Here is a 12761-nt window from a genome sequence, read left to right as displayed (position 1 = left end):
TCTACTATAGAAGGGTATTTAACAGGAAGTTCTGCCCCTTTAGAAGTCTTGCTTCTTTCGATCTCCCTTCCTGAAAGTTAGGGCTTTTCTCTTGGTCTTTCTTAATCCACATGGAGCATCGTGGACTTTGCCAATTAAGCCAAGCGACTGCCTGTCATTCTCTCTCTCTCTCTCTCTCTCTCTCTCTCTCTCTCTCTCTCACTCTCACTCTCACTCTCACTCTCTCACTTCACCTGGCTGTCCTCGGGGTGCTTATTGCTTTTCTTACTAATTGTGGCCAATGACTTTGTAACAATATTTTGCCATAATAAAATCCTGAACAGTTTTAACATCCCAGAGTACTGCAATTCCTTTGCATTTTCAGTGGCCTTAATGCCTTCAATCTCTAAATCTTTAATAAATGGCAACAAAGTATAGTGCTAAGACTAATAAAAAATTAATAATAGGCATTTATGTAATGATTACAATGTGCAAGACACTGTACTAAGCACTTGACATCTATCTCATTTAATTCTCTAAACAACCTTGGGAGGTAGGTACTGTACTTTACCCCTACTTTACAGCTGAGAAAACTGAGGTCAGCAAAGATCAAATGCTTTTCCCATAGTTATAGAGTTGGTAAGTACATGTGGTGTATACTTTCCTAAGAGAAAATGCCTTTACAAAAGTGAAAATCACACCCCTATTGTGAATTGACTGACCAAATCATTTATCTTTCAACTCTCAGTTTTTAACTTGTGTGAGGTTTGTAGAAGAGAATGGGAAAGTACTGCTTTCCCTTGCTACTCCTGACTGTTGCCTTCCTTTCCATCTGTTCATGTTCACAGGGCACAAATTTGGTTGCTCTCTCTCTCTCTATATATATATATTGCTAGATATGAGTCATATTTGTCCTACCTGGAGAGTAATCTCTTTCTCTTTCCTTTCATTGATTTCAGACTCACCAGACTTGGGTTAAACAAGTTAGAGTGGATCTTGACTAATTCATTTCAAAGAAATTTTGCCTGGGGTATTAGAAGAGAAGGGAAAAAAAAAGGATGAACTAGTTACAGGGTGGAATGTAACTTGCTTTATTGGTCTTTTAGTCAGGAAGGCTCTATCTATACATACTGGTAGTTTCTGAATAGTGTAAGACTTTTTTATAAAATATATTCACATATGTACACATTTAAGATTACAAGGAGAAATGTGGTTTAGTCAGATTCTTTAATTATAAGTCATACCTCTGCTTCCACAGCAAGCAAACCTCATGTTTATTTAAAAGGGGAGTTACTTTTTTGTCTTCAGCCTGCCAGGAGGAGTGTCTGCTTAGTGTTTGCCTTTAGCAAAGAAAGTAACTGTGTGTTTTGAAAGTAACACCTTAAGTTTGGATGTCAGGAGTGAAGGACAACCTGTCAGCCAGCTTCCCTGGAAAATGATGGGGCAGTTTATTAATCATGAGCGAGAGTGGAATGCAAAGTTGGTGGAACAGATGTGCTGTATGGGTCAGTAGTGCAATGTTTAATGCCTCTCCCCCCACCCCGTTTTCAGGATTGGAAAAATTGTCATTTGTTCGTTCAGTGGGAATTTTGCAGATGGTAGGGCACCTTTCAAAATACCAGACAGTCTAGCACTGCAACTTTTTTGAGGCTCTCTGAAGAAAATTGTGTTTTATTTTTCTGTTTTAAGATTTCAAGATTGTTTTCCTTGTGTTATTGAATTGAAGATAAGCCAGCATATTTTTTCTGTTCAATGATGCTCTATACAGACATTTATTTCCTTGATTTTCCCCTTCTCTTTAAGTAGTTGTAATTAATAGAATGCTTTTAAATTGTTTCCTCTTCTTTTCACACTGTAGAAGATAATTTTAAAAGCCACATTTAGAAATCTATTGACCATTTATTTAGAAATGTTATATAATCATTGTTATATTGTTCATTGGTTTATACTTCAAATCAAATATTTTATATAGAAGTATATTGCTAAACTCTACTCCCTGAAAATTGATTTGTTAGTCAGTAAAACCTGTAGACTGTGAAAGCATAGGAACTCCTTCCTTTATTGTTGTCATAGTAACACTGCCCAAAATATAACCTCAGTGGTAGATATCACTGTCTAAACTAACAGAAAGGACCATTAAACAAGAATGGATTGGAAAATTAGATGGTGTAATCTGGACTACTCCCTTTTCATGGAGCTAGTTTTAAAAAGTGACAGATCTTGAATTTTTTTTCCTCAGAACTTCCATTTCTTTCCAATAGTAAGCTTGGATCACTGAAATTAACCCTTCCAATTTGATGTTGGATGGTATAGGAGTTTTTGGTAAAAGAAATATATCCAAAGGAATTCTCACTAGTTAAAGTTTTATGGGATAATTAAAAAAATTATGGTAGTTTAGACCCTTACAAATTGCTGTAAATCACTAACATTAGAAGTTTCGAATGACTTGCATTATTAATTTATAATGGAGTATATTGAGTGGAATATCCCACACAAATATATATTAATAAGTGTCTGTGAAGCACCTCTTATGTGTTATATACCATGCTAGTTAGGAGAAAAAGGAGAAAAATGGTTCTTGCTTTCAAGGAGTTCTAGATATATAAGCATATGTTTATGTGTATGTATATGTGTAAATATATATAGTACATATTATTTCTCAGTAATTGCCTTTTAATTATTTTGAATCACTATTTTATACCTTAGTTGTGCTTCATGAGTGGATATTTGTATTAGATTAGCTGATATTAATTTTTAATTTTATTGCATGATTTCTTATTTTTATGGGTCATAATTATGTTCTTCATTCCTAGAAAAGAAATAATTAAAAATAGAATGGTATATTAGTATTTCTTCCTATAAATTCCATATATAAATTAAATTAAGATTATATTTCTTTATCTCAATAATTTGGAATTCTGACAACTAAGTGAAAGCATATTGCTAATATCTTCTGCATGTTAATTTTTATATACTTTACATAGAGAAGGAAAGATACTAAAACCCATTTAATAGGCATAATGTGCTATTTTCCCTTTCTTTTTATATTCTTATTCTTATTATTGCATTGTGTTCTTCAGTTTTTCAGTCCTGTCTTACTTTTTGTGACTCCATTTGAAGTTTACTTGGCAGAGACACTGGAGTGGTTTGTCATTTCCTTCTCAATCTCATTTAACATGAGGAAACTGAAGCAAACAAGGTTAAGTGACTTACTCAGGATCCCATAGTGAGTGTCTGATGCCAAATCTGAATTCAGGAAAATGAGTCTTCCTAACTCCTGGCCCAAACCTCTAAATCCTTAATTTACCACTTAATAGCTCTTTCAATGCATTTATAAAATCCAAATGCAAATCATTTGGTAAGTAAGCTTATTTATGGGGTCAGTCAAATCTTCAAATAGAGTTCTGGAACTGGAGTCAAGAAGACTCATCTTTATGAATTCAAGTACTGCTTCATATAACCCTTGGAAAATAATTTAACTGTTTGCCTTAATCTGTTGGAGAAGAAAATGGCAAATCATTTCAGTATCTTTGCCAAGAAAATCTCATGGATAAAGTCATGAAAACTTGGATATGATTGAAAAATAACAAGTTTAGTTAGTTGATAAGAGAGTTAGAATAATAATTTGATCATCTAGCACTGTTTTAAATGATAGCATTCAGTTATTGACTTGAAAATTTCAGATAATTATTCAGAATTTTAATTTCATATGCTTTTCTGTTTTAGAATGTCACTTCCAAAATCCTTTCCTCTTTCCCTCCTCCATCCTCTCTCCTATCACAATTTCTCTTTCATTACCCTTTTTTCTCCATAAAATTGTAAGCTTTTCTGAGGGTATTTGGTTTCTACTCCAGTGCCTTGCACAGACTTCTATTCACAGTAAGCAACTAAGTTAATGGTATTTGATTTAAGACCTTTTTCAACATTTAACTTCCAATTGGTAATGTCATTTTTTTTATCATGTATGTTGGAGAAATTGAACACAGTAATGTATTTTGTTAGATTTAGATGAATTGTAATTAAAGTTTGAGAGGCTGATAAAGGGGAAAAAAGGCCTTCATCTTTTTTTAATGAAAATCATGCATGTATAGAAATCTTTTCCTTCTGAATGGTAAAGTTTTGAGTTAATAACACATTTTAATGTGTTTTCTTGTAAATTCCTATCTCCTTTAAATTGAAAATTAGAATAGAAAGGAATAAATCCTAGCTCTTGCAAATTAATATTAATTTTGCACATCAGCTCTCTGGGTTCTGGAGATATAAAAAAGAATTGCTGAAACTTTCTCCAAATGGTAAGGCAGGATAGCACAATGAAATGCACAGTTCCTTGAGAACCTGGGTTCAAGTATTGACTTTGCCACCTGGGAAAATTATTTAGCCTTTCCGAGCTCTGTTTCCTCATCTGCCAAATGAAGAATTTGGAACAGATCAGGGCTTCCCCCAAGTTGAATGCAACCTTCTGGTTCATCTTCAGATGTAACCAGGTTGATCTTCAAGCTCGGGGGTCTATGTAAGAATACATATCCTTCTACATATGTACTCCTTTTTTACCATCATACTTCCATTCTTGCAGGAATTTCCAGTAGCAGGGGTTATTCTGAATTTCTCTGATATTCTGTTCTTTCTGCATCCTGAGTGGAATAAAAAACAAAACCAAACCAAAAATGAAAAAACAACAAAAGCAACACCTCCTGAAGTTAGGGAATCTATATTCAAATCCAGGCTTTATGATTTTTGTGTTGGGTTGGGTTAGGTGTCTTTACCTATTGTTACTGCTGTTGCTACTGATAACTAGCATTTATATAGTGCTTAATATGTAACAGGTGATAAGCACTTTACTAATATTATCTCATTTGATCCATATAGCCACTATATGAGGTGTAGGTGCCATTATTATTTTTATTTTACATTTGAGGAAATTTAAGTTAAGATACTTGATTATGTTCACAAATCTAGTGTCTGAGGGTAGATTTGAACTAAGTAAGGGCTTCCTAATTTAAGATCCAGTGTTCTGTCTACTGTACCAGCCAGCTTTCTTCAACTGAAAGAAATGCATTTTTAAGTTTTAAAGAACTATAATGTTGTTAATGTTATTTGCTATTTTTAATATTCTTGATCACTCTTCCTTTGCTTAGACCAGTGTCTAGAATTCATATTTTTTCTCTTCCCTGTCCACTTAATCAGCTTAATACATTGGATAATTCAAATGTAGCTCTGCTTCAGAAAAAAAGTCTGAAAACATCTGGAATAGAAGATCTTTAAAGTATCTTCCAATTTTTAAATCTGATGAACTTAAAATATTTTCTAAATATATTCCTTAGCTTTTTCACCCATCAAAAATTGATTTCTGAGTAATTCAATGTTTTAACATTCAAGATCCTAATAAAAAAAAGTAAAGCAAATAAAAACATCTTCCTGGGTCCTGAACTTAAAATTCAGCTTAGAGTTTGATTAAATTATAGAAAACCATACAACATAAGACCTAGAAAAGATCAAGGCCATCATCTAATTCAACTTTCTTATTTTGTGAGGAAAATGAGCATTTTCTTCCTCCTTTCCCTTTTCAAGTGCCCCATTGATCTTTAGTGATGTGTTATCATTTGCCATGGCTACCATTTTGGGGTTAAGGCTTTCAGAAATGTATATCACCCAGTGTAGGTGCCGATTTTACAAGAGTTTCTGGGGTGAAACAAATGAAGAACTCTAAATCAGTGATTTTTAGAAAGATAAAACTAACTCTTGATGCCTTCTTGGACATTTAATTGATATTTTCATTAGAACCTCCCTCATCCTTGAGGAACAGGGTTAAGTTTCCCCTATCCTGCTTGTAAGTTGGCATTATATTAGCAAAGTAAGTTATGAAGAATTTGTAAAGTTCTCAGAAAACTTTAAATGAACAGCACTAAGAAGTATTTGCAATGAAATAGGAATCTTCAAATGATACAAATTATGATTTTGTAGGCGAGAAAGATTGTAATGTCAGACAGAAAAATGCTAACAAGTTGGAGTCTGAGACTACAAACCTAAGTTATACAATTTTTGATATAATTGAGAAGCATTAGGAAAAAAGTTTCATCTAAAAAAAAGGCTGTTTTGATTTCTGTTAATACCGGTTATTATCATTCTTCAAGAACACCTTTTTGGTATTTGGGTTTGAGAAGAAGCAATATTATCATTTAACATATGCAGAATATTCTATTCACTTTAAATGAAAAATGATCCAGTGATTTATATAGCATATAACCACAGGAAATGACTCAATACAACTATGGCTTTTGTATATAAGGGATTAGAAGACACTTGATCTATATTATATATTACGGTTTTCACATTTAAGCATTAGAGTTCTTTTGGGATTCAAGTTATATGAATCAAAAGTTACTCTTGATATTTATGTTCTTTTTGTCTGCTAAGCTGGTACATATTTAGGATGTAATGTCCTCATCTGACCTTTTTTCCAAAATCACAAAATGTGTTTTATCTTCCAGGGTCTAAAGTGCTACTATACTATCCTCTTTTAGCATTAGTCAGTCCAATTGCAATCAACCAGGACATTTAGGAACTTTCTAACTTTTTTCTTATGAACTGTTAAATTCATACTTATATAGTCATGCCATGGATTTTGAGTGCTGGAAAGGGTGTGATGAATACTGGAAAGGTAATAACAGAACTCATTTAGGTTATAATCCCATGAAAAACCAAGGCTCTTGCATAGTTCCTTGTGGTGTCTATAGCACCTCATGGGTGTCAGTGGCAAAATGACCTTTGCTATGGAGCTTCAGGGAAGAGTGGTGGAGCTGTGACATTACCTATCTTTTAACTGATTGGATACTTAAGCTGCCTTTATTTAATACCCTGGAGTAGTAATTACAACCTTCAGTCCCCATATAAACATGGGTTGGATTGGATTATCTAGGAAATGGGTCACCTCCTCTCCTATTGTGACTGTATTTCCATGATCAAACTGTTCTCTGTGCAACTAACTTCTTTGCTAACTCAATTATGAGTTTTTTTGGTGAAAAAAGTTTTAGTTTTGGCTCTTTGTATTATAAATAGCATCCTTTGAATCATTATTTTTGTATGCATAGATTCAGTACATGAAGAAAGACAGTTAAAATATTTTCTACATATTGTTTGATATATCATGTGAATATAAGTTTACTAATGGTTACAACTTTATCTCTTTTTTAGATGAACGTGACAAAGTTCAAAAGAAAACTTTCACCAAATGGATAAATCAGCATCTCATGAAGGTGAGTTTGTATTTCTTGCAATTTATGTCTTTCCTTTGAGTAACTGAAAGTATGCAAACATTGACTTCTAGAGAATGTGCAACTAGACACATAATTATTTAGTGTGTGGTCTTTGTATAATGATGGAAGTGAGGAAATAAGTATCTAAGATTGCAGTTAGCAACATGTTGTTAGGCAAAATATGTTATTACTTTATTTTGAGGAATGTTCAAAGTTAAAATGATGCTTCAGTGAGTTTTCAAGTCTAAGCTTCTCAAGTCTCATCTTCTTTAAGAAACTTTTCCCAATCTCTTTTAATGTTAGTGCTAGCGCTTTATTAATTATTTTGAGAATATAGCTTGTTTGCAAGTTATAAAACTACTTATGTATATATCTGGTTATTTACATGTTGTTTGTCCTATTAGACTATGATATCCTAAACCTCACTTAGCACAGTTAATTAGTGCTTAAAAAATGTTGCTAAACCTATGGAGTGTGTATCAAAATGCTGACATTTGGTTCTGACTTAGAGATTTCCTTTTAATATTCAAATTGATTTCCATATTTATGTCTGAAATTGACTTTGTGGATCTAAAAAAGATATAATTGGTATAGACTAAATTTGGGAGCTCCAAGATTTAGTTTCATTAAACTTGGCATAATTCAGGGAGTGTCACTGTCTTATGTTTCAGTTTCCCTTCCTGCCAAGTAGTATTGCCCAATAAAGTACTGATTGACTTTTAGCCAGCATCCAACTTGGAAACAGATTGTACAACAAATGTTTACCTTTAAGTCAGCTGTAAGTCACCATTTTTCATTTAAAAATTAATTTACAAGTAAGTTCTCCTAAAAGCGTATTTAACCTAAAAAAATCTGTGAATAGGCTGATGGCCTCAAAGAACTTGGGGTTAAGAAGATGCTTTTAATGATGATACTGAATCTCCTTTTTTATGGGTTAGGAACTATGGGACTGGAATTATGCTCAGAATTATGTACTGGTATTTGAATCAAGGTCCTTTGACTCCAGACTTAATTGTATTGTCTTTATCCATGTATAAGCTGTATTCTCCCTTGAGAGAGGAGATTGCTTTGTTTTTGTTGTTGAATCTTCCAGTCTTAGTATAATGCTTTGCACATAGATATTAAAATATTGGATTATAGCAGTTTTGTACTGAACATTATAAGTTCTGGAAAGACTCTGAAAAGAAAATTATACATCTCTTGTGCAATGAGCAGCCTAGTTAAATATAGTAAGACTTATTACCAGAAAGTTGGCTACTTCAGTAGTTGATGAATTTTCTTGGTCATGGCAATTTACTGAATGGATAAAAAGAGTAAATAGTTTTCAGCATTCTGCCCCCTTCTCTTTCTGCGGTAACAGTGGGAGGGCATCAGAAAAAGGAGCAGAGGTGATAAGGATCACATACTTCCTAAATGGTCTATATGAACACGAGAAGGAAATGTGATTTCATTGCATTAAGAGCTCTGTTTGGGGATTCTGTTTACAAATACAGATTTCAAATACTCTCTGATATAGTAACTTAAATTATAGAGAATTTCATTGAGGCTCTTAGAAGTCAGGTGACTTGCCTAGATTCACATAACAATTTTGCATCAAGTAACAGATTTTAAATCTATGTATTCCAGATTAAATCTCCTATGTGTTATCTCTTCCTAGTCTAGTTTTGGTGTTGGCCTTCTGAATGTGAAAATTCCATCCAATGTTGAACATATTGTCAACTACTGAAGAAATCAAGTCATATCATATTAACAGACCTGAACAAATGGAACATAATGAGGTCACAAGTAGATAAATGCATGATTTCTAGATTTTTGGTCATAGAAAAGATGAAAAAAGAAATTTGCAGTTAGTTATAACATATCCAAAGGTGAGGTTAAATATTTTGATTGAAAGCTTGAAACCACTTTGGAGATAATTGTGGCTTACTCACCAGCATCGAATACAGAGTATGAAAAAATACTGAAGTCCTATAAAGAGCCTGACAGAATCTAAGTCAACATATACTTGATACTTTGGTGACTTCATTAGGAAAATGAGGGCAGGGGAAGATGATAAAAATTTTGTCCAATAATAGGCTTTAGGATCAAGGAAAAAATACATGTCAGCTATTCAGAAGTGTCACTTCTGCAAAAAATAAATCCTACTCAAAAAGAATCAGATAATATTGCTTATGGTGAGAGAAAGACTTAAAAAATCTATATGGGGAAGAAACAATCCATTGCAGGAGTGTACCTGATCCCATAACTCTCAGTTCCTGTCTGTACTGTGACAAAATGAGGCACTCCTAAGTCATTGAACAGTTAACAAAAGGAGATTTAGTTTGCTCTAGCACAATGAGAATATGCTACTTAGCTTCACTAATCAGTGTTCTTTTAAATGTATAATGTATTAAGATGATATGGTTTTGAGTATAGCATATCAGTTTAAGAAAAATGTTTACAAGTTATCATTAAGCTTTCTGTATGTAATATTCTTAATTAAAATAATTGCATTAATTTGAAGTTTAAAAATACAGTTTTAAACACATTAAAAAAGACAAGGAATAATTATGTAATTAGCTCAGATTACTTCCGAGTTTTTAACTTACAAATTGAGAGTAATGAGAGTCATGTAAGAAGTGACATTAACTTTTCCAGGATATATTAAATATACTTAATGACAGTTTTAGCAAAAAAAAAGTGTTTAGATCAATACAAGAAAGTCAGTGTTGCTTTTTAAAAAAAATATTTCAATATAACCATTGACTACTTGATTCAGAATTTATTTATTTGGTCTATTTAATTATCTTAACATTTTTGTTGTAATTTAAAAGTTTTTTTTCTAAATTTGTAAGAGTAATATAATAAAAATATTAACAAAAGTGAAAATTTCTAAAAAATTCTATTTCAAGATAAATATCATCATAAGAATGGAACTGATATTTGCATTCTCAAAATATCTTACATGCATAAAATATTTCTTAGAATAGCTTTAGTGGGTAAACCGGTGAATAATTTCCAACCTCTTCACTGTTCAATCAACACAACAGATGGGCAGATTCTTTGCTAGTTGACCTTTGTAGATTTAGTGGCTGAAAGCATACTAATGTTATTGTTAGTTTTCTATATTTGGTAACAAGTGACAAAAAAAATGTGTAGCCTGTGAGAAGGAAGAGATGAAAGGGGAAAGCTGTCTTTGCATATGTCTATGATAGTGATACATAGAATGGTTTCTGAGTCCTATTATTTATTTCTGTTGGGTTTTTTTTTTCCACACAAGAGTATCAGTCTGTTGAAATAAGCAAAATGAGATGTGTGGTAGAAACATATGACATGGGAACACAACACTAGGCATGGAAAAATAATATTCACTTATTTTAAGCGTATTCTGTTTTTTATACGTATTTGAACATTTGTCCTTAGAACAAATTGGAAATGGAATATTAAGTTCAGATATCAAGACAGGGAAATTAGTACAAATGTTTTCTATCTACCTATCCCTCTTTTTAATTTTCTTTTTTACATTTTCTCATTTTCATTGTGTTAGGTGGTATGAACATTAATGCTGTTAGATGGAGGACATGTCAACTTATTTTCTTAGATAAATAATTATTAAAGTGTTGTCACATTTGGGTCAGAGACACAAAGGATCTTCATAGTAGTAATAATAATAGATGTTCCTTTAATTTTTTCAAGGAGATTTACTATACCATCTCATACTAATATTATAATATTATTATTATATTAATATTATATTACTATGGATGTCAGAAGAATCTTATGAAATAGAGGTCTTGGCCTTACTCAGATGAAGACATTGACTGAGACTCAGTGGAGTCACATGTCCTGCCCATGATCACATAGCTAGCAGGTATTGGGGCTAGGATTTGAACCCACAACTTTCTCATGTTAAGACCTATCTATGCTCTATCACATCTCAGTTGTGATTGTATTGTTTTCTTGAATCATATGCCCTGCTTAGGAAATGTGGCAAAATGGATGATGCTAGTAAATATATCTAGGCTGACTTCTGACATACTTCTGACTTCAAAGAGGAAATTTATAATATCTATAACTAGAAATTTATTTATTTATATCTATAAATTGTGTCACACAGTATGAATATGAAGGTATCTTCAATAGAGACCCTCAACAAATCCTTTTTTTGGCCCTTCCAGCAAAAGTGGGTAGACTATAGGATACTACTTTCTTTTCTCTTCCCTCTCTTCATTCCTCCACCATCTTGATATTTCTTATGACTATGGTGGTCTGATTCTAATTCCACCACTTCTTCGGACGAGGCAGAGTTGAGTAAGATGAGTAAGTTGAAGTCCCTTTTTTTTTCTGATGCCATTTCCTGCATGGAGTGGGGAGGATAAAATCTCTCCAAACTCTTTTCCCTCTACCTTTGGTTGATTCTTCATTTTCTTCTCCAGGATTCAACAATTACCCCAACCCACTGCAATGTACACCTTCAGAGAACTACATTAGAAGGAATAAAATAGGCATTTATGAAATGCTTACAATGTGAAGGCATTTTACTAAGTAGTTTTACAAATATAATCTCGTTAGATACTAAAACACTGTGAGTAGGTACATTTTTGAATCTCCATTTTAATAAGAATAACTAACATTTATATAATGTTGCTATGTCCCAGGCATTAGGTTAAACATTTTACAAATATTTTCCCACTTGATCTTCATAACCCTGGGAGGAAGGTGCTGTTATTATCCCCATTTAACAGCTGGGGAAACTGAGGTTCAGAATTAAATGACTTGCCTAGCTTCACATAGTTAATATTTGGGGACAGATTTGAATTCATGTCTTTCTGACTCCAGACTCGGCACTCATTGCACTATCCTACATAGCTAGCTCTAGGCAGCTCTTCTCTGTTGAAGAACTAGGGGAAGAGAAGAGAATTTCAGAACCAACTGTGGTAATACATTGAGCCAGAATTTGGAATTATTTAGTATGTTCAATTTAGTGACCTACTATTTGCCTGACATTGTTTTAAGTTCTGGGGATGTCAAGGGGAAAAAAAAATGAAATAGTCCTTGCCCCAGGGAGTTGTATTTTGCTGGTGAGGTGGGTTGGGGCGGGTATAATAACATGAACACAGATTAAAATGCACGTACAGTAATTTTGGTCAGTAGTATAGGAATCTTGGAATCTTAAGAGTCCAATGTGAGGAGAGATTACATTCCAGGCGTAAAAGACAGATTAAGTAAAGAAAAAGAGACAGGAGTTGGTATGTTTTCTATGGGGAGCAGCAGGATGAATTTGTCTGGACCATAAAGTACATGAATGAGAGAAATGGAAAATTCAGTCTGGGAAGAAAATTTGAAGAAGTGGGAGACTTTAAATGACAATAGAGTGCTTCTATATTTTTGTCTTGGTAATTAGAGAGCTGCTGAAGGCTATTGAGGAGGAGGACATGGTACTTTAAAAATATCAGTTTGTTTTTGTTTTTAGGTTTTTGCAAGGCAATGGGGTTAAGTGACTTACCCAAGGCCACACAGCTAGGTAATTATTAAGTATCTGAGGTCGGA

The 12761-nt window shown here is 33.1% G+C and overlaps 1 protein-coding gene across 22 annotated transcripts in view; it reads left to right on the top strand.

Annotated features, from left to right (window-relative positions):
- The window catches only part of DST (dystonin), a 592091-nt gene that overhangs the window by 264112 nt on the left and 315218 nt on the right, over window positions 1-12761 (top strand). For all 22 annotated transcript variants that reach the window (XM_074237259.1, XM_074237251.1, XM_074237265.1 and 19 more), the window contains one exon: window positions 7171-7232. In XM_074237259.1, the coding sequence (XP_074093360.1) occupies window positions 7171-7232 (62 nt within the window). The remainder of the gene's footprint in view (window positions 1-7170; window positions 7233-12761) is intronic.

The sequence above is a fragment of the Macrotis lagotis genome, chromosome 5 (assembly GCF_037893015.1).
Source record: "Macrotis lagotis isolate mMagLag1 chromosome 5, bilby.v1.9.chrom.fasta, whole genome shotgun sequence".
Taxonomy (NCBI): domain Eukaryota; kingdom Metazoa; phylum Chordata; class Mammalia; order Peramelemorphia; family Peramelidae; genus Macrotis; species Macrotis lagotis.
Note: the sequence above shows the minus strand (reverse complement) of the source record. Positions and strands in the feature narration are given on the sequence as shown.